At 57.2% G+C, this 26,813-nt stretch overlaps 1 protein-coding gene across 6 annotated transcripts in view; it reads right to left on the bottom strand.

The window, feature by feature from the left end:
- The window catches only part of CCDC33 (coiled-coil domain containing 33), an 88,327-nt gene extending 62,299 nt beyond the window's left edge, over window positions 1-26,028 (bottom strand). For 4 of the 6 annotated variants that reach the window (XM_077881867.1, XM_077881866.1, XM_077881869.1 and 1 more), the window contains exons 1-5: window positions 25,589-26,028; window positions 20,567-20,730; window positions 6,825-6,958; window positions 2,251-2,360; window positions 100-216 (exon numbers count right to left, since the gene is read on the bottom strand). In XM_077881867.1, coding sequence (XP_077737993.1) covers window positions 100-216; window positions 2,251-2,360; window positions 6,825-6,958; window positions 20,567-20,730; window positions 25,589-25,609 — 546 coding nt within the window. In that variant the 5' untranslated portion in view covers window positions 25,610-26,028. The remainder of the gene's footprint in view (window positions 1-99; window positions 217-2,250; window positions 2,361-6,824; window positions 6,959-20,566; window positions 20,731-25,588) is intronic. The other 2 variants (XR_013370568.1, XM_077881868.1) reach the window with 2 other exon arrangements.
- Between the last annotated feature and the right edge of the window lie 785 nt (window positions 26,029-26,813).

The raw sequence follows: 26,813 nt of genomic DNA, 5'->3' as shown, positions 1-26,813 counted from the left end.
CAATCAGGGGTGGCGAAGGGGAGGGCTTGGAGGCTGCTCAAAGCTTGCCCCTTCCCCCCTCCACTTCTCCCCCCCCCCCCGGGACCCCAGTCTTGGAACCTCCAGAGCTGTGTGGTTGCTGCCGATGTAGCGGGGGAAGAAGCTGCCCTTCCGAACGACGGTCGCATACAGGTGGGTCTTGGCAGTGGCTTCCTCAGCTTTTCCGGACTGGGCGGCCTGGGGACAGGGTGAGGGAAGAAGACACACAAGAAGGAGAGTGACTAAGGGGCAGGCCCTGCCATAAATCCAGCCCTCTGCAGACAATCACTTGGCATTGCTCCACCGGGGCTCCAAGCTGATAATTAAAGCTCATGGTCCCCGCGAGCCCTTCCAAGATCAATATAATAAATCTTTCCTTTTCTATTTGAATATTTCATCACCCTCACAAGGACCACTGCCTGACTGCTCTCTTCGTGAAGGTGTGATAACAAGGCCTGTGTTTTGAAGTGGCCAGAGAGCCTGGGTGATGATCGCAGAATCACAGCTAAAGTGCTGAGTCTTCCAAGTGAGTCACTCACTGATCTCTCTGGGCCTTCCTGTCCCTGCCTGTCCCAGGTACCTCATCCAGGCTTAGGGAAGGGGCTTATGGAAGGTAAAGACCCCGAGGCCATGGTTGAGGAGGTGCTTGGAAAGAAGACTGGTGCAGGGCCTGATGGGAAGTGGGGAGGGAAGAAAGGAACAGAACTAACCCAAAGTGAGCACCCACTATGTGTCAGGTACTTTGCTAGGGGCTTGACGCCCATTGTTGCATTTGACTGACCAAATGCATGCTCAATGTCTCTCTAGTTTGCCAACGAGAAGCACAGACCTAGGGGGTTAAGCAGCTTCCTATGGATATATACTTAGCAAGAGGCAGACCCCCGATAGGAGCCCAGGCAATCCTACACCACATTGTTCTTTACTCCAAACCACAGTAGGGGTCTGGAGTGCACGTTGAAGGGAAAGTAGTGCTTCTGTTCATCTCTGGTCCAGTGCCTAGCACACAGTAGGTACTTACTAAGTACTTGAGCACTGAAAGAGTGAGTTCTCCCTTCCACCAATCAGCACTGGGGAGAGGGAGTCGGTGGGGGAGCTGCCCTGGGGAGCTCAGGCCGCGGACTAAGGCACCTGCAGCTCCTCACTCAGGCTCATGCCCAGCTGCCTACTAGAGGGGTGCACTCCAGGGAACACTTTCCCTCCCACATGTCCCAAATTTCCAGGGCCTTCCTCCTGCCAAGGCAGTGTGTGGAGACAGCACAGAAAGAACTGACCTGGGAGACAGTGTGACCCGGGCTCACCCTCCACTCTGCTACTCATTTGCTCTGTCACCCATGTTGAGAGGATTCCTCTCTCTGGGTCTCCAGCCCTATGTATCCAAAATGTACTTCACCTTGAGGATTAGAGATGGTGTCTAGCTCAGGACCTGGGACATACTAGGTACTCTGTAAATACTGTATTTCTTTGATTTTTAGATATATTCCCACTTTTAACATATGAAATCAGAAAATATCTTTTTTTAAAAAAATTTTATTTATTTATTAGAGAGAGAGAGAGAGTACATGAGTGAGAGCAGGGATGGAGGGAGAAGCAGATGCCCTGCTGAGAAGGGAGCCCAACATGGGGCTCAATCCTAGGATCCTGGGATCATGACCTGAGCCTAAGGCAGATACTTAACCAAATGAGCCACCTAGGCGCCCCTAGAAAAATATGTTTAACTGGTGTATTCATTTAATGTAGAAGATATTCCATGCTATTGGGCTATTTTACAGAGATGAATTTGGAGAATTCCCAATTCTCATGGAAATCATTCACATCAAAAAATAAAAAATAAAAAAAAGGAGGGATCCCTGGGTGGCGCAGCGGTTTGGCGCCTGCCTTTGGCCCAGGGCGTGATCCTGGAGACCCGGGATCGAATCCCACGTCGGGCTCCCGGTGCATGGAGCCTGCTTCTCCCTCTGCCTATGTCTCTGCCTCTCTCTCTCTCACTGTGTGCCTATCATAAATAAATAAAAAAATTAAAAAAATTAAAACAAAACAAAAAAAGGAAATCATTCACATCTACCTGTCAGGAGCTGGGTTTCTTGAGCCTCATATGGCCCAAGACTTGTCATACTGCAGGATGAGCATGGGAAGCTCTGAAGGAATAGCTGGGGGCATCAAGGTGGTTCCCACCTGTTCTCCCCCTACCTGTCTCAGGCCCACATGGGCCCAGAGTCCAGGGCCCTGACTCACCTTCACCAGCTCAAAGTGGTAGGGGTGGAAGACACGTAGGTACTTGATGGGGATTTGGTAGGACAACAGTTCCTCTTTCTTTTTATTGTCTACCACCTTGAGGATCACATCTTAAAAGAGAAAAAAAGAGCACAAGTTCAAAACAGGGCTTAGCTGACCAGCATTGCACTCCCAGTAAAGTGAGCCAGTGGGAGGTGAGCATGTAGCTGAGAGCAGGAAGCAGGGGCCATATTAAGGAACCAACATGCAAGTATACACATGTGGGACACACACACACACACACACACACACCTTCACAAGCACTGTGTGAGCCCCAGCCCAGAGCAAGTCTCCATGCTCGGTGCGGCTAGGATCCAAAGATGCAACAAAGATGTTCCTGTGGTGCAGAAATACCCAGCCTAAAGATGGGCACACACAGCACGGAGCCCCCGTGGCAACAGACACACATGTGCTAGCACAGAGACACACACAAGCAGGCGTAGCACCCCTTCCTCTTACCAGCTCCTCAGGCAGGGAGCGGAGGGCTTATCTCCCACATGTTGTAAATGTCTCAGTCTCAGTAAGGAAATGTGATCTGCCCAAGAAATCTTTCAATACAAGTATCAACAAAAGTCTACTCCAAGGAAATGAAAACTAGTCTAACACGAAGAACTATGCACCACTTAGAAAACAGCCTCCAAGGAGACTACATTTTGTCATAAAATGCATGAACTTCAGGATGAACTGTGAGGAGAATGCCAATGACCTGGAAATAATCATGGCGATTCTGCTTGGTGAGCACCTGCTGCATGCCAGATATGGGAATGGGTGCTCCTGAGCCATTATTCCAACAAATCCCCACTGCAACCCCTCAAGTATCAATCATACTTGAAAAAATCATACTTTATGATAGTATGATTTTTAAGTTTTTTAAGTATGATACTTAAATCATACTTTAAAAATCTCTGTTTTTAAAATGTTAGTGGGGGGATGCCTGGGTGGCTCAGCAGTTGAGCCTCTGCCTTGGGCTCAGGGTATGACCCCAGGGTCCTGGGATCGAGTCCCACGTCGGGCTCCCTGCATGGAGCCTGCTTCTCCCTCTGCCTGTGTCTCTGCCTCTCTCTCTCTGTGTCTCTCGTGAATAAATAAATAAATAAAATCTTAAAAAAAATGTTAGTGGGGCTGAGAGAGGTTAAATAACTTACCACCAACACAGATCTAGTAAATGGCTGATGGGAGAGGTTGGGCTTGTAACCCTGGAGGCATCTTTCCACTCTAGAAGTCCATGGTTTGAGGAAGAAGAGAAAGTGGGGAAGGAGGAAAACGACAGAAGGAGGGAGGAGGAGAGAATAAGGGAGATGGAGGAGGGAAGCATCTAAAAGTTCTGGAGAGGGATCCCTGGGTGGCGCAGCGGTTTGGCGCCTGCCTTTGGCCCAGGGCGCAATCCTGGAGACCCGGGATCGAATCCCACGTCAGGCTCCCGGTGCATGGAGCCTGCTTCTCACTCTGCCTGTGTCTCTGCCTCTCTCTCTCTCTGTGTGACTATCATAGATTAAAATAAATAAAGTTTAAAAAAAATAAATAAAAGTTCTGGAGAAGGATGGGAAGGTCAGGTGTATCTGAGGGAGACGGGAGCAGCCTCTTGCCTCCTGCCTCCTTCTCGAGACAAGGCTGTGTCAGCACCACGGACAGCTGCCGGCCACGCGGGGTCAGCGGGCTGGGAGCCCTGTGTGGCTGGGTCACTTGGAACTGGGTGGGTCATTTGGATGAGCATGTGGTGGCGGAGGAGATGGAAGAGGAGGAGCGTTTGCTAATTACTCTTCCTCCCCCCCCCCCCCCCCCATACCCTGGATACATAGAGAGGGAAAGACACTTGCCAAAGTCCTTTAAGAAGAGCTGGCCATATGGGATCTGTGCCAAAAGGAAAGAAAGGGAAATGGGTACCCAAAAGACTTAAGGTTGCCTTGCAGGACGTAGAGTAAGACAAGGGATTTGAAGAGAGGAGACCTGGGTTCCAGTACGAACACACTGACTTGCTCTGTGGTCTTTAGTCAGTCACTTAACCTCTCTGAGCTCCATGTTCCTGTTCTGCAAAATGTTAATATTTTATAAAGGAAAAACCTTATCCCTCTCCTAATATTGTCGTAGGAAGGGAAATGTGTTTTTCAAGCTATGAAATTCTAAGCAAATGCTCCGTGTAGCTGTCACTATTTTCCTTCTCATTAACCATCTGTAGTGCTCTGTGTACTCACCCAGCCCTGAGCAGAACTGAAAAAACTCAGCTGGAGGATTCCAGTGCTCCCAGCCAAAGCTTCGGCAGTAGCTGTGGAAACTGTAGCCCCTCGTGGCCACTACCCATGGGCCCCAAGTCCCCAAATCTGGTCGGAATTTGCTGAGGCTGAAGAAGGGGTATTTGCATTTCCCCCCTACCCCAAGCTCTGTGTAGGCAGCCAGCAGATGAGCTGCAATTGGGGGTAACGGACAGCCACCCCTCCCTGTTCCTGTCTCCATGCTACAAACATGCTTCATCAGCTTCTTCTCTGGGCATTGTGCCCTTCCAGCCTCCCCCTGTTCCCTTTGTGTGGCCAACAAGCCATTTCTGTCACCCCCCTGCTTTGGCCCTGACACGGGTCTGCAACTCCCCTTTGCTTTTCATTAACACCTCCTTGAGCTACCTCCTCCCCTCCCCGCCACCTCTTGGCTTGGCCCGTCTCCCCCACCCCCACCACAGACATCACCACAGCAACCGGTTCCAACCAGGTTCCAATGAGCATCCAGCTACTTCAATCTGCAAAGAGGCGCCTGCCAATAGTCCCTGCCTATCCAGGAGGGCTTCCCTACCCTCTTATTCTTTCTGCAGTGCGTGCTGTCCCCCTGTCTGCTGCACAGATGGGCCCCAGGGCCACTGACTCATCATGTCCTTTCCTATAGTCACCCCAAATGTGCAGAGCTCAAGGTGGGATCCCAACCCAGGGATCACTCACCACAACCCCTAACTTCCTGTCAGCCACATAGATGCATGCATACGCGCACACATATACACACAGTACACACACGCGTATTGCCAGGCACACAACACATTGTGACTGCACGTACGTATATGTGACACACAGACACACAAGCCTATGGGCACAGTCACAAGCGTGCACTCCACACACCACATTCACACACACACGAGCCAATAGGCAGGCATTCACAAAGACGTTCACACACAGGCACACACATTCATGTGCATGAAGTCCTAGATAATTTTTCCTCCTCTTCCACATATTATTTTTTTTTTTTTAAGATTTTGTTTGACCAAGAGAGAGCGAGAGCGCATGCAAGGGATGCAGCAGAGGGAGAGGGAGAAGCAGGCTCCTCCCTGAGCAGGGAGCCTGACTCAGGGCTCCATCCCAGGACCCTGGGCTCATGACCTGAGCCAAAGGCAGACACCTAACCGACTGAGCCACCCAGGCGCTCCCCTCCTCTTCCACGTATTCTTAATTCACCTCCACAGCCCCACTTATCCCTTTATAGGCAGAAAAATATCCTCTGGCTTGACCCAGAGCTAGCTCCTTCCCCTTTTACTGGTGTGCCTCCTGTGCTTTGTTCCTCTCCTGCTCCCTGGTCTGTAGCAGCTGCTCTCTGTTCTTTGTGAGCAGACAGGAGCTCTAAGTCCTAGTGAGATTTCAAGAGCAGAAGGAAAGCTGGTCCTCTGAGGGGAGCCTGTAGGGAGAAGCACCACCTCAGAGCTTCTTGCTGACGAAGCCTGATGCCAGTGCCCACAGCTTCCTGGCATCTGCCAGTCTCTACTCCTGTGTGCCCAGCCTGAGCTCTCGCCCAACAGCGGAAACCATGAGTGCACACACACGCAACAGGCACCTGGAGATTTTGGTATGAGCCCCACCTTGAAAAACTTAAATTACCTACAGTGTTAGAATTTGCTAAAAGGCAGGACTGGAAATGCTTCTGGGGGTGGGGTGGGGGAGCAAGAACTATCAGGCAGTTTCTAGAAGAGTGCACCTTGCCCTCAGGAAGCACGGGAACACTGCTCTCTGTGACAGTGGGCAGTGCCGGGGAGACAGGGCAGGACGAGGAGCCATTCTAGGGAAGCAGCTCGAACACTGGAACTGCAGTAAGAGCACATGTGCTGATCCCAGGCTTCCCATTTACTGGCTGCCTGAGCTTGAGCCAATAATTGATGTTCCCTGAACCTCAGCGTTCCCACCTAAGCAATGGGAGCAGCATCACTTCTCCCAGGAGGTGTGACTCCAGCGAGCCACGTGTGGGGATGTGCCAGGAAGCTGTAATGTGCTGGTTCAGTGGGAGACGGTAGTAATAACAACCATGAAGATGATAACAGTGGCCATAAAAAGATAAGCTTTCATTGTCTGGAAAATTCATTTATGTGGAACAACTCATTTTTCGAGCAGACTGAGGAGATGAGGCATGACAGTATTATGTGTTTTTTTTTTTTTCCTTTAAAGTGCTTTTAACTGAGCCCAAAGAGGTGTTCAGGTGGCTTCCAGCTGAGTTTAGAGGGAGGCTGCCTCGGCCCCGCACCCCTCCCACGCACACCAGCTGTGTGGGCCCCCACCCCCGCCCCGCCTCACCTTCTCGCCCCGCATCCTCAGCTTGCAGCTCCACTTTGACCGTGTCCCCCCAGATGGGGGCTGTGGTGGGCTCTGAGGTCACAGATGTGACTGCCTTAGCATTCTGGTTCTTCGTGTCCTCCGATGTGGTTTTCCTGGGGAGGGGAGGAGGAGGCTGAGTCAGAGGAAGGATGTCCTGCCAGCCACTCGCCCCTCCTGGACTCACTGTCCATAAATCTGAGCAAAGCGTGGACAAAGAATGAAGAGCTCCCTCCGAGGCAGACACACTCCAGTCATCCCAGGCCCAGGGGACACTGGGACTCCCTCTTCAGCTCCCCTGACTGCCCAGGTGACCACACTGTCTTGCTGACCACCGCTGAGGCCTTCCTGTGGACTTGGGCAGCAGAGGCCAAGGGTGGGGATGGGAGAGGGGATAGATGCCTTGCCTGTCTGACTTCCTGCCCCCTGCCCGGCCCGGCTCCCCAGCAGGCGCCTGTGTGCATAGACTCCCCGTCCTGCCTCTCTCCTTTAGATCCTGTTCAGCGGGAGGAAGTCCCTGGGTAGGGCGGCTGGCTGTGTGGTGCCCGCCTGGCTGGCTTCTCCTTTGACCTTCGCGTCTCTAACCTGCTGGCCCAGGTTCCCCAGGCTCGGCCCAGCTTCCCAGGCTCTGAGCATCTTTAATGGAGCGCACACATGCTCCTGCCTTCTGCAGCCCTCCCTGCGCCCGGGGCCCTGGGCTGGACACTGGCATGGGACAGGCCGTGCAAGGTGAGGCGGGAGCTTGGGCCCTCTGCAACCCAGTGCACGCCACAGGGTATCTGAATTAAGTGTCCCTGGGCTCCTGGGCCATCAAACAGTTCAGCGAGTTAATACTTCTTCTGTTGAGGAGGTTATTACGTGGGGCTGTAAATGGCACTGCTACATTAACTGCAGGGATCATCCCAGAGCCTGGAGCAGGGGAGCCACACCAGGGACCTGGGAGGGGGAGGTGCCGTGCACCAGTGGTTTCCTAGGCGGGGAGGCGGGAAGCACAGACGGTGTCCTCACCAGCCTCCGACCCACCCCTGGAGGCCCCCAAGGGGAGTGTGGGGCGGGCCGTTGGCCCAGGAGCTCAGAGCCAATGTGCCCCACGTGGGAGCTAAACCTGCCTGTGGCCTTCGCAGCCCAGCCTGTCCTCCAGGAAGCCTTCTGGCTCCCCCCACCCCCAGGTCCTCACTGCTTCCTCTGACCTCTGGACCTGAGGGACCTAGCAGCCTGGATCTTTGCTCCCCGCTCGCCTACTGGATGCCTGCGGGCAACCGTTCTCGCCAGTCCTGTCTCCAAACTCCCTCTGCTTCAGCTGAGAGCCAGTGTGGCCTGGTGATGACAACAGGGTCCCTGGAGTTCCAAAATCCCAGCTCTGCCCCTTAGTAGCTGTGTGACTTTGGCAAGGTCTTGCTGTGTTTTGCTTCCCTCATCTGTGAAAATGGGGTTGGTAACACAGGGCCATTGTGGGCAGGGAATGCATTCGTATGTGTAAGTACATGGCCATGTTAATAGTAATGATCATCATCACTTTAATTGCTTTTGGCCTGGTGTCCCCCCATTTTGACCCCCAGTCTGGATCTACCACTGTGGGGGGGTGTCTCTGGCTGCTGTGACCATGGTATGGAGTCCCCGAGAGAGCACCGGCATCAGGGACCCACACAACTGGTCTGAGCCCACAGTTGCCTCTTGACCGGGCCACCTGCCCTCTCTGGGCCTCAGTGTCCTGCTCTGTCAGGGCACCCTCCCTCCCAGGGTGGTTACACGGACCAGGAAGAAAGGCCCCAGTTCATGTTATTCCCTCATTTGTGAAACAAGATGATGTTTCTCAAAGGTCACTGACCCAGAGCGGCCTGGCAGGGGCTGGGAGCCCTGCAGGAGGGCTAAGACGAGGAGCACCAGGAGCTCACATCTCCCAGACACCAGGCCTCCCCACACCTGGCTCGGGGCTGTGTGGGAGCCTGCCAGGCTGGAGAGGAGAAGGCATCAAGGCTGGGAGGCACTGGAGCTCCCTTCCTTCCAACTTGGTGACCTCTGCTCCCTAAGGGGAGCAATCTGAGCCCTCCTCCCACCACCCTGTGCCTTACATTCTGTGTAAGGACGAAATCAACCCTCTGCACTGCAAACATCCAACCTGCTCCTGCATGAGCATCTGGTGTGTGTGTCCCTGGGCGCTTGCCAGTGGCCAGAGCAGACAGACACAGCGGTAAGCAGGGGACTCAAGTCACCAGCAGTGCAGTGACAGCAGGTCAGGTTGGAAGCCAGGACCTGTACTTGCCAGCCTGTCTTCCACCATCCCGAGGTGCTCAGCCTCTTGTTCTCTCCCCTTCTCTCACAAGCTCCTGGGCTTCTGGCAGGAGGGCTTCCAGGTAGCAAGAGATGGGGGTCGGCAACAGACAAGGCCAAGGGAGAGGGCTGGTGCTGACTCTGCTCAGGCCTAGGAGGGGGGAAGCCAGCATCTCTTTCCTCCCTTCCCCCAAGACACACATCAAAGAGGTCTGCAGGGGCAAGGTGAGTGGGGGAAAATAACTTAGGAGGGGTGAGGCCCCAGGGGAAGGAGGGAGGCTTTTAGCAGGTGGAGGGAGGCCGTCAGGGTAATGGCTTCTCCTGGCACAGCTGACTCCTGTAGGCCTTGATGCTATTCTAGAAACTGGAGATCTCGAGGGGTGAAGGGGGCTGGCTCACCCCTTGCTCCTAGTCCCCAATCTGTACCCTGAGCTGGGTATGTGGGAGGCTGGGTTCTAGGACGCCCAGCCTCTGATGGGGCTCAGGTCTCCCAGGGCAGTTTCTGAGCCCAGGGGCCCCTTCAGGACCTGCACCCGCATGGCCCAGCTGCAAGAGCAGGATCCTGCCTCCCGTCCCTAATGCCCTGGCCTGGCTGTAGCACACAGGCCCTGGGGGAGCTGCCTGGTGCTGCCTGCTGTCCTGGGGCTCAGACTTAATCCAGCCATGGGGGGCAGGCAGTCACACCAGGATGGAACTGGAGTTGGGTTCAGCGGCACAGTTGAGCAATCCTGGTCCCTAGGCTGGGGGGGGCGGGGGGAGGACCCTCTCTCTACCAGGCCCATCCCCCAGCACACTCCTCCCAGTCAGGAGGCTCTGGGGCTCCCACCCAAGCAAGAGGATGGGATTGAGGCCCAAGCACATCTGGGAGCTGGAAGGAAGAAGATGGATTTTGCTTTCCTTCTTGGGGCTGTAATTAAGGGAGGTGCATGGTCTGGTCCCCAGGGGCTGCAGCCGTCAGGGAGGTGAGCAGTGGGGAAGCATGGGGCACTGATGGGGAGAGTGCAAGCTCCCCAGCCACTCCCCATACCCATCCTCTGGAAGGCCAGCTGGAGCACACCCTCCAGGGGCGGGACCTGTGTGTGCCATTGTCCTGCCTGCAGGAAGTTTCCCCTGATCAGTACCCCCGCCTCCTCGGGTTCCCCTCCACCAGCACAAGCAGGTGTGTGCGTGTATGGAGACTTGCTTACACAGACACACAGGCTTCCCCCAGGAGGTCTGGGTGCCACACGTGATACCCCTCTCCACACCCACGGTGTGCCAGCCCTCAAGCTGCCTCCTAGGTCTCTAAGCCCCCCCACCCCTGCACTTGCCCTCCCTGTCTGCTTGGTCTCCCACACTCCCCAAGGTATGGAGCAAGAACAGCTGTCAAGGTCTGGCCGCCTGCAGGGCAAGGCTTTGGAAGCCCAGGATGCAGACCCCCTGGCTTGTCCTGAGGGTTGATCCCAGGGCAGCCCCTAGGAGAGCAAGGGGAAGGGGAGGACTCCAACGGGGGTCTGTTCTGGCTGCTGGGGTCCTAGCTAGGCAGGACTCTGAATCCTGAAAGACCAGAGGGATGTTCCCAGGAGCCTCGAGGAAGGAGGTAGGCAGGCAGAACCAGGAGGGACAGAGGTTAGAAGCTTTAGGTGGATGGATGGTAGAAGAAGATGTCTTGCCGTCTTTTGACCTGATCCTTCACAGTCCTACTGCTTGCTCACCTGGGAAACTTAGAGAAGGTGAGGAAACTGGTTCAGATTGAGAGTCCTCCAGGCCAGGTGCAGGTATGTCATGATTGGGCCCCATTCTGTCCTGAGACGTCAGGGCAATTCCCCTCTACCTGTACCCTCTCCGCTGGCCTCTGTGCCGGCAAGGCCAGCCTCCCCATCCCCCGGAAGCCTAAGAGGCAGCCAGACTCCCAGGCACAGACCTACTTCCATCCCTGGAAGGCACAGAAAAACCCAATGACCTGTCTCCTGCCCGGGAGCCCAGCCTCACGCAACAGGGGTAGGAAGGGAGACTCGGCCCCTGCGGAGACGGTCACCTGAACGGGGTGGTCAAAGGCTGGATTCTTGGGTTTGTGACCCTGCCGGGGCTGGACTAGGGAGGCAAGGCTTCTTGGAGGATGCAGGGCTTGCAGAGATGGAGAGGAGGACCTTTCCAATTGGAGGATGGGGCCTGAGGCTGAGGGAGGCCTGAGCAGTCTGAGGGGCAGGTGCGGGGAGGGCACGGCTGGCTCATCCAGGGTCCGTGTGCTGGGAGCATGGGCTGGGGGAGTCAGAGGAGTGAGGCTTGTGGGCTCCTTCTCCAGCCCTCTTCTCTCCATATTCATGTGCATTGTCCTCTGAGGCCAGCAGGAAGGAGGGCAAAACCCTGCCCTCCTCTGGCCTTGGCCCAGCTCCCCTGGGATTGCCGGGCCAGAAGATGCGGCCAGGGCTCCACAAAGAGGAGCGAGGATTCCAGGCAGGGATGTCCGCCTCGCACTTGTCCTGTGAACCACAGCCCGACGTCATCATTGGCGCCCACCCGGTGGGTGCCCCTCCCCCAGCCCCCAGGGCAGCTGGTTCTTGTGGGCTCTGAGCTCTTGGGAGGCTGCCACTTTAGGCAAGAGCAGGGCTGGTCTCCTTAGCAAAGCAATGGCTCTCATCCTGGGTTTCATTTATTAATTGGACTCTAATGAACCATCACTAATTGCTGATGGTGCTACACCACTACAGGTGGGCCCCGATTGAGGGAAGAGCTGACTCTGGAGCCCTGGAGGCCAGCCAGCTCCCCTTCCACGTGGGCGTGGCTGCTCCCCTCTGCCCGTCCTGCAGCCAGTGGGGTCTGCTCTGGAGACCAGAAACGAGGCGTTCCCAGGCACTCTGGGATGAGCACCCCGGCAGAGGGGACAGGTTTTCTACAAAACAAGAATGCTGCTCCCCACCTTCCTACCCATACATAGGTCATCTGAAACAATCCCACTGTTCTCAAGGAAGACCCGCACGGTCCACCGTGTACCCCTCTCCGTGCTCAGGGAGGCAGCAGGGCAGGGGTATTCTCTCCACACAACCCAGGGGAAACCTCAGCCCACGGAATTCTGTGATGGGTGCAAAGCCAGACTCCAGGCCCAGCCTGTCGGGCATTGTCTGCCGAGGCGGGGGTGGGGGTGGGGGGCCAAGAGCTATCTGCTAGCCTTGGGAGTGTCCAGCTGTGGTCCACTCTGTGGCCTAGCTTGGTAAGGGGGCTCGAGAACCATCTTCTTGGGCAAACGGAAGAGGGTCCAGCTGTTAGGCCGCACCATGGCCCTACAGGGCAGAATGACAGTCCCTTGGTGAGGTATAGGCCTGGGTGAAACAGCCCTGCTTGGGAGGCCTCGCTCTCATTCATGATGGATTACTCTGAACACCCCCTCTCTTGTGGATGCTGTCTTTGGGAGGAGGAATGTGAGCAGACATAGAGGTGAACTTCCCAACCTCAGGGGAGTGACCTGAATCATTCTGATTCTTGTTTCTGGCTTAACTTGCATGGCATTCAGTCCAAGGTCTGGGTCTGGCATCTCAGACACAGAGCCTGTCTCCTGCCCCCTTCCAGAAGAGACCAGCCTTCCCCAAGGGGTCCCGATGCCCAGGGGTCTGGAGCCTGCTCAGCTGCCTTCTGCCTTGGGAGACTGTGGGCAAAGGATGAGTGAGTGTGATCTGTTTAGAGCACGGCCCCTCCCACCCTGGACTGTGACAGTGAGCTCCTCACATGCAGGGACTTTCCACTGCGGGAACTGTTTCCAGTTCCCACCTGGGCACAGTGGGACCCAGCAAATGCTTGTTGAACGAGCGAAGGGGTGGCAGACATTTGGGTCCTCACACGGGGACAGAGGCAGCCCTTCCTGTCCAGCTCTGCTAGGCCAGCCCCTGGCCCAGGCTGTTGAGACCCTAGTCTATTTTTTTTAAAAAGATTTTATTTATTTACTCATGAGAGACACACAGAGAGAGAGGCAGAGACACAGGCAGAGGGAGAAGCAGGCTCCATGCAGGGAGCCCAACGTGGGACTTGATCCCAGGACCCCGGGGTCACAACCTGAACGCAAGGCAGACGCTCACCCACTGAGCCACCCGGGTGTCCTGTGTTGGAACCTGTTCTAAATCAGGGCAGCTTCTCAGTACGGCCTCAGGAGCAGCTCTTGGGCTGGGAGGGGGCCTCAGGTCTCAAGTTCTAGCCCAAGAGCATGTCCTCAAAAGGAGGGAAGCAGAGCTCAGCTGTGGAGACTGAGCCCCCCAAGGCCCTGGGGCCCCGGGGCCCAATCCTGGGTCTGGTTCTCCTGGCTACACTGACCATCCCAAGGGCCCCCGCTCGCAGTCACAGGCTGGCCCCAGGCCCTGCTACTCCAGCCCCCAGAGCACCCTGGCATGTGCCCGGCACTTCCCGCAGGCCCCAGAGCTGCCCGAAAGTCAGACAATGAGTGATGAGGGAGGGAGATGCAGGACAACCAGCCTTTCTGCTCACGTAGGGCCAGCAGCGGATCTGTCCCCACCTTTGTTTGGGAGCAGCCACAGCCTGCCCTCCCCAGGGATAAAACCCCATAGGCTCCTGAGCACCTCCGGGCCCGTCACGCTGAAGGCCAGATGGATTGACGCTCGGGCTCACAGGCTGTGCTTTCAGCCCCGGCCCCGCTGCCTACCAGCTTTGTGGTTCATCCTTTAAACATCTCTGAGCTCAGCTCCTCCACGTAATTGTGTTCCACACCTCACAGGTTTCTGGAGGGTCGGTGAACCCCAGCTGTTGGCGGGGCGGGGGGCGGGAGGTGACAAGGCCAGTCTGGGGAAGGCTGAGTGTGAGTCTGAGGTGGAGTGTACACTGGCAGGTGAGTCCGTGGGGCTGGAGCCCAGGAGAGAGGCCTGGGCTGGATCTAGACATTCCTGGGCTTTGGGGATGGGGCCTGGGGCTCGCCTGGGAGGAGGAAGATCTCCTCTCCTCCCAGGGGAGCAGAGGTCCAGGGAGAAGCCAAGGACTGGGCAGGGAGCACCAACATGTCCAGGGTATAGGGAGGGAGGATGCCACACAGGAGTGGCCCAAGGGAGAAGAGGGCATCAGGAGAGGCTTGTCCTAGAAACGAAGAAAGAGGGGGCTTCAGGAAGGGGGGGGTGTCTGGGAGTCCTGTAGAGAGAACGGGCATCCGTGGGGAGACCAGCGGCCCCAGGCAGAAGAGGATGCTGGGGAAGCGGGATGCTGAGGTTGAGTCGGGCGGGCCCGGGGTTCGGGGGGGCAGACGTGAGGGGAGGCCCGAGGAGTCAGCTGAGCCCAGATGTCTGGGCTTCATGTAAAAACTAGCTGATTGCACTCCACAATCTGGATTTCTGGCTTCTCATGAGAAGTGGAAAGGGCGGGCAACCGAAGCCTGCATTCCTCCAGGCGCAACCTGCGTGCGGACCAGGCGCTCCTCTGAAGACGCCCCGTGCTTGGGCCCGCACAGCCAGTCGCTGCTTTGAGCATCTGCGGAGCTGGCTCCTTCTGCCTGAAGGCACTGACTCGTCACCCCCGGGGCCCTCCTCTGATGGAAGCTCAGTGTGTGCAGAGGCTGGGAGGAGACATAAAGAGGGACAGCACTAGGGCAGGAGGAGCCCAACTGGAAGCAAGCCCCGGCTCCCCGCCCAGTGGCTTGCCTCCCTCTTTGACAGATGCCAGACCGTGCAGCACCTGACCTGGAAGCCCGCGGTGGGAGGCCAGCGGGACAGCAGCCAGACAAAGCCCAGAGGGAGGACCCAGCCTCTGGCCACTTGCGATGTCCCGGGAGAAGGAGGGGCCCTGTCAGCAGCTGTGCCCATGCTCAGAAATAAGCAGATGAGACAGCCTGTGCATAATGCAGTGAGGACACCAGGAGGGTCCCCCGGGGCCTGCCTCATGGCCTGAAATCTTCCCATTAGAACTTGCTTCTCTTGGTCAGCACTGCCCTGCTGGGCTGCTCGCCAGGATTCGGGTGTCTCTGGGGAAGGGCTCTTGCTTTTTGGGTCTGAATAAGGGTCTCAAGTGTGAGAAGACCTCAGGGCCCTGCACGTTGGTGATAGGGGAACATCTGGAAAGTCCTTGTGGCTTCAGTCTGGCTGGTGGGGTTCTCAGGCAGCCCCCCCCCCCCCTTTTAATCTCTGGTACCAGCTGTGTTTACAGCTCTGGGATACGGGGATGTTCTCACTGAACAAAAATTCTGAGGCTCTGAGCCTCGAGGGATTGACATCATTTGGAGCAGGTGCAGATAGGTCAGGCCACGCCATAGGCTGGGGGCCCTGCAGGGGAGATAAGACCTGAGACTCTCAGGCCTCCCTGGGCCTTCTCCCCAACACTGTGCCTTTTTCTACAAGCATCCTACTGGGAGGGAAGCAACTCTACCAGAGTGAGCTGCTAGTGGCCAAATGGGAGACACTTATCTTCATCTGCTCCACTTTCACTGGCCGGCCATGTGACCTCAGACAAGGCCCTTCATGTCCCTGGGTCTTGACCTCTTTGGCCATCACATGGGGCTTATGCAACCTGTCTGCCGGGGCGGCTGTATAAAAGCCAGAGTGCAAGGAGAACTGAGCTCTCTGAGAGCTCAGCATGGGCCACCGTCAGCAAATGGGGGCTGCTTTATTCCTGGTGCTGTCCCATGATCACTGTCACTGCGTATTATTATTTTTGCTGAGCCCGACCCTCTGGCTGCTGAGGCAAGCTCCCGGGTCACCTGTGAGTCATGCCAGGCCTCCACCCACCCCTGCTGGAATCCCTGTCCTCTGGGGCTTTTGGCCAAGGCCCACAGCTGGATGGGTGAAGGTGTGGGAAATCCAGATCCCAGGACGGGTCTTCAGACTGGTCACTAGATCTTCTCTGAAGTCTGGGTTAGGACCCTGATGCCAACACTCCCCTTCTTTTTTTTTTTTTTTTTTAAGATTTTATTTATTTATTCATGAGACACACACAGAGAGAGAGAGAGAGGCAGAGACACAAGCAGAGGGAGAAGCAGGCTCCATGCAGGGAGCCCCACACGGGACTTGACCCCGGGTCTCCAGGATCAGGCCCTGGGCTGAAGGCGGTGCTAAACCGCTGAGCCACCCGGGCTGCCCCAACACTCCCCTTCTGAGAGGGGTGACCAACTGCATGAAGATCAAGTCAGGGAGTGAGCTTGAAAAAGCTTTTAGGTTCTGGAGTCCCAGATCCTGGCTTGGGTACTCACTAGTTCAGTGATATTGGACAAGTCATGGAAACACACTGAGCCCTTAGTAATCTCATCTGTAAAATGGAGACAATATTTTACCTAGCTCAAAGGCCTAAATGATGATTAAATTATGAAAAACACCACACACACAAACACATATACACATACGCGTGTGCGCATGCACTCCTAGCATATTTGCCAGGTACGTGGTAGGCACTCCGTAAATGTACCCTCTCTTACCAGGACCTTATGCAATTGTCCTACTTTCAATACTTTCTTCAATTAGTCATCAGGGTCAGAGCTGGGTGTGTGGCCAGGGTAGGGGCTCCATGTGTGATTAGGACTCAGTCTGTGACCAGAGTCAGGTTTCAGTGTATGACCAAGGTCAGTCTCCATTAGGGGCCAGGGTCAGGGCTCTCTGATCCAAGAAAACCAAAGATCCTTGGAGTATGACTAACTGGCCCTGACCTGTGCTCTGCCCCTGCCACTGTGGCAGCATGGGCCAAGCCTTCCCCCAGGCTCACAGAGGAAGCAGCACTTCCCTGTTCCTTAGCTGTGGGCAGCAGGCAGTCAGAGACGCAGCTGCCAAACCGGCCACCAGTCCTTTGGCCAAGGGTCAGAACCCTACAGGATGTCTCCTGACTGGCCCTTTCCCCGCAGCAGCCTGCTGGCCACCCCCCCCCCCCCCATCAGCCACTGCCTTCCGGGTCCCCGCTGTGCTCTGATTGGCAGGTCTCTCTGTGCCAGGCTGGGAGGCAGGTGCTGGGCACCGCTGGGGCCCAGATCAGTCAGAGGAGACCCGGGACCTGGGCAGCAGTCCAGCAGACCCGGGTGTGGAGTCCGTCCTGCGTGTGCAGCTGGGGCACTCGTGGTCTTTAAAGAACAGAGGCCAGAGCACAAAGCAGCTCGGCAAGCCTGGGGCAGCACGGAGACATGCGGACCCCGGGAAGGGAGGCTCAGAGGGGGCCATGGCCTGGCCTCAGGTCACACTGGGGGTCAGGTGCGTGGGCCAGATTCTGGCTTTTCCTGGCCCCATTCTAGCTTCTCTCCACTGCCCCATGGCTTGCTTCTGGTAGATCTCACGTGCCCGGTGTGGCACTAAGGATCTCCCTCACTCCGGGGCAGGCTTAGGACTGTCAGCGTCTCCCTGGGCCTCCACCATCTCTACAGCCCTCCCATGCAGGTTCCCAGGTGAGGTGCTGGGGCATTGAGGGGAGAAGTAACTTCCCCGAAGTCCCAGAGCGAGCTAGAAACGGGGCCAGAGTCATTCAACAATGATCTACTGACAGTGTCCTAGCTCCAGGTACTTTGTTAAACAGTGGGGGGTAGACTGGAGAGCAAAACAGACCTGGTGGTCGCTGGTGGAACTAGAGGGGCTCCCTAGGGGTGGGCACTGAGGAGGAATATGCCCGTCATCCCATCAAAGCACATCAACCATGTGGAGCTGCAGCTGTGACCTGCAGAGGTGTGTGGTCCCAGGGAAGCAGGGGGTGCGGTAGCCTTTGGCCCGGTCTAGGAGGTCAGGGAGGGCTTCCTTGAGGAGGCGACTAAGCTGGGATCCAAGGAGGGGAGGGGAAGGGAGGGTGTTCTGGAAGAGGGAGCGTGAAAGACCTAGGATGGGAGGGAACAGGGTCTGCTAGGGAACAGACGCACCCTGTATGGCTGGAGCCAAGAAAGGGAGGTGGGGGGGTCTTGTTCCTGGGGAGCTTGGGGGGTTGGGTGCGGCAAGGATCCAACCACGCGGGAAGCCCGGAATCCTCTTTACTCTGGGAGCAGTGAAAACCCTTGGGGTTTGACAAGGGACAAGATCAGATGTGCTAAGAAGAAAACAGCGGTAGCCTAAGATCAGGGAGCCTGGCGTGGAGAAGCAGCCAGATTCAGAGGTAGGAGCCACAGTGACAAGAAGGGGACGGGGCGGCGTTGGGGGTGGAAGAATGTGATCCTCCACACCAGGATGAGGATGAGATCTCCTCGCACACAGTACAGAGGAAGAGGGGTGACTAGGGAGGAGGCCAGCATCACTAGGGGGGCACAGGGTGGGGGCACACAGCGTCAGGCCCAGCCCTGGCTTCCGAGAAGCTACTTCAGGGGAGTAGTGGGGTCGGATGGGAAGCTCAGATGGAAAGAGGCGGGACCACAAGATGAGCCTCGTGGGCTTCTTGGTCTGGACAGTCCCAACCAGAGGGGCGCCCTATCATTAGCCGGGGGGAGGCTGCACAGGAGTGAGCTGACCCAGCCTCCCCGCAGCGCCCCCAGCTAGGGGGTCCCCACTCTTGGGCTGAATGAGCTCATGGCTCCGGGGTACTCTCAGGCCTAGCTTTTAGCTCCTGCTCCTCTGCAGCCCCCAGAGGTCGCGGGGGGTGGGGGGTGTGCGGGGTGGGATGCAGCAGACCCCGGCGGGGACCTCAGCCAGGACACCAAGCTGAGGGAACCAATCACACTGGCGACGGAAAAAATGAGAAAATGTGTTTCGAAAGAACATGAAAGATTATTCATGGGCACTGAGGAGACACCGGGTACACTGGAAGCCCCACCTCGCATCAGGAGGGGCAGGGACACTGCGGCACTGATGCTCCCGCCTGCGCGCGGCTTTGTCACTCTGCGCTCCGGGCCCTGGGGCTTCTGGGGGTCTGGGTCCTCGCTCTGGGGTGCCCCCCGCCCCGGGGCTGGCTGAGAAAGCCCCTTCCAGGTCCCTGACAGCTGGGCCTCCCGTCTCAGAAGCCCTCCCTTCTGCTGTCATTTGCATCTCATTAGCACCCGGGCTGGTGGCGCGCGCCTGGGGCCTCGAACCCGAGGCTGCCCCTGCCCCTGCCCCTGCCCCTGCCCCTGCTCCTACCCCTGCCCCTGCCAGGCCGAGCTGGGCGCCGCCGAGCGCGCCCCGCCCCGCCCCCGCCCCGCCCCCGCCCCTGCCGCGCGTTGCCATGGTAACCGGTGCCGGCGCCGGGTCGCGGCCGCGGAGGAGCCGCTGGCGCCCGCTCCCGCCCGCTCCCCGCTCCCCGCTCCCCGCTCCCCGCGCCGGGGCGGCTTGGTGATAGGCAGGGCCTGCATCTCCCGGGATGATCGGCGATAATTGGTTTATGGAAATAGCTGAGGGGAGAAGGCAGCTCCCTGCCAAGCCCGCGCTCTGCCACCTGTCCCTCCTCGCCCAGGAGGGGGGTGGGGAGGGGAGCGCCCAGGCGCTGGGGGATGGGGCCTTTGAGCCGAGCAAGTGTTCCACCTGTTGGTCCCCAGCGCACCCTCCATCCCCCTTCCCACTGTGTGGGGGTGCAGGGCTTGTCTCAGTGGCTCCTCTGCCCCAGGTGGGTGCTCAGGCCGGTGCTGGGCGCATGGGGAGGGGGGAACGTCGGAGCGAGGATCTGTGCTCTGGAACCCCAGTCTGGGGGACACAAGAGCAGCACCTGTTTATGTAAAGTGCGTCTGCTCAGAGGTGTCACTGCTGTGCTGGACCCCAGAGCGGGGAGAGCTCAACTCTGGTGACTGCCTGGAAGAGGAGGCGTCAGGGGTAAGGCTTTGAAGGTGGGATTTCAGCAGGTGTTGGGAGAGGGCTGCGGCAGGCACTGAATGAGGCCGGGTGTCCTAGAGGAGGTTTTGGGGAGGCCCTGGTGGCTCCCACTGTTTACACAGGGGCTCAGGGGCGACAAGCTTGTGGGAGGGTTACTGCACAGCACCTTGTAATCAAGACCGAACGCACGTCCAACGTCCATGCCGAAGGTTGGCTGGATGGACACTCTTGCTCCTCGATGCCTTTCTGGGAGGAGTGAGGCCTCACTCAGGCACTAGGCTGTGAGAAGTGTGCCCTGACTGCAGCTGGCTGGCGGGGGTGTGGGGTGCGTTAAAGAAACTAGGGAATCCCCCGTGATAGCAATGACCCGAGAAGTAGTGGGGGCTGAGGAGCAGGATGGTCGCGAGCACCTACCCTGGAATGGGGCATCGTCGGATCGGGCACCCCGAGGCCCAGAGAGGCAGGCTCAGGTCTTCTTCCTTTGACCACCACCCTGCTCTGAGCCCAGCCCAGGCCTCCCTGCAGGGGAGGGGCCGACCTCCCTGAGGTCAAACTGTGGCCAAGCCAGCCCAGCTGGCTCTGGGATCAAGGAGTGGCTCTTCCTTCCTTCCTCAGCCCTGTGCACTTCCTACCCAGCAGGGAAGATGTCAGGCCTCACATGGACAGAGCCTGCAGCCCCTGTGTGATTCACACTTGGCTTCCCCCCTGGGTATCACAGTGCCGCCCCCGACCTTTGGCTGCTCACGGGCAAATGTCCGTACACTGGTTTCTGCTCCCAGCCCAATGCCAGCCCAGACCTCTGCTCCCAGCACTACTTACACGACCACGTAGGGCCACGGCTCAGAGCCATCCTTGCAGGTGGGTAGGTGGGTGGCCCCGTGGAGAGTAACCATGATGGTCTCCTTATTAGAGGGGGACAGGTGGCTGGTGATGGGTTCCATGCTCTGGACGGTGTTCAGGGGCTCCTCTGGGCTCTCGGCGACCTGCGGAGAGAGCCAGGCCTGAGTGCCCTCCTCTGGGTGGTTGCCTGTCCTTCCAGCCTCCCTATTAACTCCAGCCCTTTACGGCTCCCCTCCAAGCGCCTTTCCCTGAGTCGTCCCTCCACCCAGTTTGGAACTACAGGGCATTTGCCTTTGGCCCCATTTTCTCCCCACCTCTGGCCCACATCCCACGCACGTCCGCCCCAGCCCTGCGTCACTTCCTGCAGAGAGAGACGGGCCTCATCCCTCAAGTCGTCTCACCACTGGGCCTCTGCTTTTGCAGGTGCTTGCATCTGATTCCTAAGTCCTGCCTGCTTTTGAGGTGCTAGCAGCAGGCCTTCCTCAGTCCACCTGTAACCTTAGGCCCTTCCCATGCACGGCCCTTTACAAAGTTTATCCACATCCATGGAGTCACCTGATGCATTAGCAAAAAGAGATGAATGTGTCCCCTCTATCTTCCACCCAGAGAACCCTGCAGACCGGGAAGGCGGAGAGGTGCCTGCCGGCGCACGGGGCCTCTGGGCTGGTGGCCCCAAGCAGACTCACGTGAGAAGGAGTTCAAGAGCCCAACAGTCCACAGCTTGGGGATTCAGGGCCCCAAGCACCCTGAATCCCCAAGCTGTGGACTGTTGGAGAGGAGACAGGAGCAGCCGCCGGTGCAGTCAGAGAAGGCAGCTGGGAAGAGGAGGCCTTACAGGGCTGGGAGGACACATATGGCTGGGAGGACTGGAGAGCTGGAGCAGGGTGCAGGGCGGGGAGGGAGCTCCCACAGCTCAGGGCAGGCTCGCGTTGATTCCGGAGGCACGAGGACTCGCGGAGGGCAGCAGAACCAGCAGTTTGGGAGTAAACACTGTGGGCTGGGGACAGCTGTGGACCTGCACTGCTGTGGCTCGGGCCGCTCTTCCTCTGCACTGGCTGCTGGACTCTCACTCCCAGTGCCAGGGCTGGACGTGGGTGACCCACATCCACCCGTGCTAGGCCTCACCTGGCAGAGGCTGCCCCCGTCCTCATCCCTCTGCTGATCGATCAGCACTAGCTGATGCCCCAGGAGAGAAGCCAGGGACCTCCTCAGCTTGGAGATGGGCCCCTGAAGGGGGTGTGAGGGTTGCCCTTTTATCTAGAAAGTTCGGCCTGTCAGAACCTGCATTCCAAGGCAGGCCCTGGTAGGGGGAGTCCTCAAAGTAGGACGCATCCATGGAGATCAAGAACAATGTCCTGGGTATGCCCGCGTGGCTCAGCGGTTGAGCGTCTGCCTTTGGCTCAGGTCCCGACCCCGGGGTCCCAGGATTGAGTCCCGACATCAGGACACACCGGGACTGTGTCTCTGCCTCTCTCTGTGTGTCTCTCATGAATAAATAAAATCTTTAAAAACCAAACAAAACAATGTCCTGTGACATAGAGGGGAGATGGAGGCCAGGAGAAGAGTAAGGACCCAGTTCTGGGGGTGGGGTGGGCGTCGGTGGATCCCCTGGCCCAGTCCTGATGCGCCCTGGGCGGAGGGAGAGCTCTGGGCCAGTCACGCTCCGGGAGGCCGCTTCCCCAGCGGGATGCTCCTCCAGCCCTGCTTCAAACCGGGTCTGGGGGTCTGGACTCGGAGCCCTTCTCACCGTTACCACCAAGCACTCAGGTGCGGGACACTGGATTTCCGCGCTCCTGACTGCTTTCTCACTTCCTCTCCGACCCTGCCTCCGCCCGGCCCGTCTCCCGGAGCAGCCCCGTGATCCTTCACAGTCGGACCACATCTCTCCTCTGCTGCAAGCACCAGCTCCGGTCCATCCAGAGCTTCGCAGTGGCCTGTGAGGACCTGTAAGTCCCGCGAAGGCCTGTAAGGACCTCTGGCCCAGGAAGCCGCCCTCACCTCATCCCTGGGCCCCCTGCCCCTGGCTCCAGGGGTTTCTTGCACACCCCAAGCTGGCTCCTGCCTCAAAGCCTTTTCCAGGCCGTTCCCTCCTCCCCTGCGCGTCCATTCCTGTGGCTTACTCCCTCATTTCCTACAGGTCTCACCTTATCAGAAAGGCCATCTTGGTACAAGCTGTGGTCCTTGCCTAACAAGATGACTAATTAGGAGGTGAGAAGCCCACCTCCCAGGCCCAGAAGTGCCACCCTACAGAGGCCCCTTCCCTCTGACTGAGGAGTGCCCCTTGACTAGGGCCCAGGGGGGCCTGTCACCATCTGCAGAGGTGTTGAGAGTTACTCCTCCCCGCTCCCTGTTCCCTGAGCCAGGCCAGGGTGGGAGGAACAGAGGGAGGTCAGTGCTCAGAGAAAAACCCTACGGGGTGGGGGGTGGGGGTAAGCAGGCACAGGGCCACCCCTTCCCACTCATAGATCAGAGACGCTCCCTTCCTATATTCCCCCCCTCACTGTGTGCTCCCCCATAACCCACTCCCCTCTCCAGCACGCTTAGTCTTCCGGTTCAGCTGTGTGGGAGCAAGACCAGCGGCCCAGGGTGTTGAGAGAGGTAGGTTTCAGGCCAGCTCTGCCCTGACTTCCTGTGAGGTCCTCACTTTCCCTCCTGGTCAGTGGGGATGTCTGGGATGGTTGTAATTCAGTCTTCCCTGTAACCGGCCTATGGTTCCTGCGGTGAGGCCAGGAGAGATGACTAATGTCTCTCCGATGGCCGGATTCCCAGGAGCAGCCTAAGAGGGTGGCCCCATCCCCCTTGTTGCTGTGTGGTACGGGGCCTGTCCCCAGCTCCCTGGGGCCCCAGAAGTGAGGGCCCAGCAGCACGGCAGCTGCCCAAGGGCTCTCACTGACTCTGGTAGCCCCGGAGCCCAATCAGTGATTTTGCAGACCGGGCCCATGAATTGCGGCCCCCTCTCTGTCCCCTACTTGCTCTGGGACAGCCTTCTGGGAAATCAAGCTTCCGGGGCGGGTGGGGGGGGAATTGATGGAAACTGCTGGGGCTTCACTTCTGGGCAGGCGGCCAGCTGCCAGGCTGGCACCTCCTGGTGAGGCCTGCAGGCATGTGCCCGATGGGCTGGCTGGGCCCAGAGCCAGGGAGGCCAGGACCTAAGTGTGAGCCGTGAGTGGGGGCCGTGAGCCAACCTCCCTGCCTCCCCTTCCTCCGTCTGGATGAGGATCTGCAGGCTTCCCTCCGAGAGGCGCCTGCATCAGGACAAATGCTCCCTCCCACCCCTGCTTCAGTTTTGCAGCTGTGTCATAAGGTTTTGGGTTAAAAAATGATCCTGCGTGTTCCTTCTAGTTTCAGCATCTAAACTTCCTTGGGGATTGTGATGGCCACAACCTAGGTGGGGAAACGGGCTCAGGGAGGCAAAAGCACTTGCATCTGGGCGCTCGGCTCAGCTCGCAGACGTCCCTGCTCTGCTCTCTGGATGTGCTGAGCTTTCTATGGGCCACAACGTACATGCCCTTGGGCTCCTGACCCGGGGAGCCCCGTGCTTGTTAGTGGGAGCAGTAGGAGTTGTGCTATTCAGGGAGAAGAGGCTTTTCCGAAGATGACACAAAAGTCACAACTCATAAAGGGAAGGACTGACGCTTTGATTCCACTAAATATCCATGCCAACTTCTGTGATAACCACCAATTCACCACGATACGAAGGAAAGACAAACAGGAGAAAATATTTGCAATATGTATAAAAGAATGAATTTCCTTACTACACAGAGAGCACTGACGTCTAAGATCTATGGAAGATTCACGCAAGAAGAAATGTGACTGTGCGCTACCGTGTACGTGATATGCACGTCCTTGCAGGGCATTGTACTCAGTCATTGAAAATGTTCCACTAAGTTATGGATTAAATGAAACAAATCTGTGTCCTTCTCAGGGCTCCCATGCATGCTCCTCAGATCCCCAAATCCAGCTCAGGTGGGCAGGTGGGAATGAGCGTCAGGACCAGCTGGCCACTTAGCGCCCCTGACATTTAGAAAGGAGCTGAAAGGGGGAGGGTGGAGTCAAGGGGAGGAGGCAGCTGTAGGGAGAGAACGCCAGGAACCACAGACACCAAAGTCAAGGGTAATAAAGTAGAAACCACAGTGGGGCACGTAGATTATTTGGTTTGAGTCTAACTGCAAAGAGGCTATTCCAAGTTAGCAAGTACCTGGTGCCTTTGGTCTCAGCTCACTCTGCCCTCCCTGTTGGTACTTGGCACAGTCAAGGGCCTTGGCTCTGCCTTGACAGTCAGCAGAGGGTAAGGAGAAGCCTCATACTAAACTGTTTGCATTTTTAAAAAAGATTTATTCATTTTTTAAAACTGTTTGCATTTCACGGCACTGGGATCTTCGTTCCCTCCTGGCAGGGTCTCGCTGCTCTGTTCCTGCTATTTATTAAGCACCTACTATGTGTCAGGTGCTGTGCTGAGTGTTGGGGATGCAGCAGTGATCAAAACTGACCAGAATCCCTTCTTTCTAGGAGTTGAGCATCTGTGGCCTGGGGCAAGGGTCTGAGCCAGGGCTGGAGGGGCATAAGATAGTGGAGCTTTGGGCAGCAGCCTGGGAATCTCCTCGATCTTGGAGGGTGATGGGGAGCCATCTCAGTGGGGTCTCGGAGCCTCCGTGACAATGGGGCAAAAACTCCTTTCCAGGCTGTTGGTAGGGGAAGGTACCAGTTCAAGCTACATTTTTCCCTGGGTCATGGGGATACCAGGCAGAGACAACGAGGTAAGGGTGGCGGGGGCTGACAACACCTGCAAGCATGCCGAATTTCAGATCCCATGTGGCCCAGGAGTCTAGCATGCCTAACTTGGAAGCATCGCAGAGACCTCCTTGCTCTCCATTTCGCAGCTGAGAACACTGAGACCCAGAGAAGGGAAGCTTTGGTCGTGATTTAGAAGCAAATACAACAAGGGACTTTGAAGGAGAAATGAACTCATGCAAGCGCAGGACCCATGCCCTCAGGCCTCACCTTTTTCTTTTTCCGTCCCATCTCTTCAGGGGCAGGAGTGTTTGACCTTGTTTACAGATCTTGGGGACCAGTACCTGATATCCGTGGGCAATCAGGCATCAGTCCTGTCCAGGCAGCTGGCCTGAGCACCTTGGAGCCTTTGGGCTTGGTGTACCGTAAGGAGCGTCAGTGTTGTCTCAGGGGTGCCATACACGGGCTCTGGGACCTGGACAGGGTAACAGGCAGGGGGACCCACGGGGCCGGGGAGGAGGGCAGCCTGGAGCTTTCTCAGTAGCGAGACATTCTTTAAGTGCAGTTGGCTTCAGGCCTCTGGGCCATGACCAGCTCTATAGGGTCAGCGGCTGAACCAATTGGCTCTCGGTACCCCCAGGAAGGTAAAGACAGGGGTTTGCCTCTCTCCAGGCCTGGAAAAGCTATGAGCTCTTCCCCCCGGCAGGATCACCTGGGCAACGCTGTGTGACATCACAGGGCAGAGCACAAGTCCCCCAGGTAGAGTCCAGGTGGAGTGGGGTGGGGGCTCAGAAGCCCTTCTCCGTGTTTTGGGAGCTGGGTTTTGCCTGCATTGTGGCCCTCACTCCTCACCCTCCCTGCTCTTTGTACCCTGAACTGCACGTCCACCAGGATTCACCAGTGGCCCAGCCCGGTGGTGGAGGCTGAGACCCTGCTCGCAGGAAGTTACAACTTGGCTAACAGCTATTTCGGTTAAGGAATCTGCAGCCGTCCTGCCTCTTTGGGTGCCCGTAGTCTCTCATTTGTTGAATAATCATAAACACAACGTTGGAGAAAATGGTTTCATTTGGAGGCTGAGTGGGAAGGTGGCAGAGAGAACGGGGATCAAGGAGGTATGTTATCGTAACGCCGCTTACATCGGCCAGTTAATGGGTGTTCATCATATCATCAAAAATAAATTATAAATAACTAAAGAGAGCCAACAATGTTCTGGGGGATGGACCCAGTATTATGACTAGTCCAATTCTGAGCTCCGTAAGGAATTATTACAAAGATAACCGTTCTTTTTACGTAGCACTTACTATGTGCCAGGCACGGTTCCAAGTGCTTTTCTGTGCAGGGAGAGGCCAGAATGAGGGGTGGCTGGCCCCTGGCCTGGGGTGAGGTCGGCTCCACGGAGATGCTAGGCAGCATGGCCAGGAATCCTGGGCTAGGAAACGTGAGATCTGGGGTACTAGGTGGGGTTGACAGGCATCTGGAAGACTCCTGTGGCCTG

The sequence above is a fragment of the Canis aureus genome, chromosome 32 (genome assembly GCF_053574225.1).
Source record: "Canis aureus isolate CA01 chromosome 32, VMU_Caureus_v.1.0, whole genome shotgun sequence".
Taxonomy (NCBI): Eukaryota; Metazoa; Chordata; class Mammalia; order Carnivora; family Canidae; genus Canis; species Canis aureus.
The sequence above is the reverse complement of the archived record's forward strand: the minus strand, read 5'-3'. Positions and strand labels throughout refer to the sequence as shown.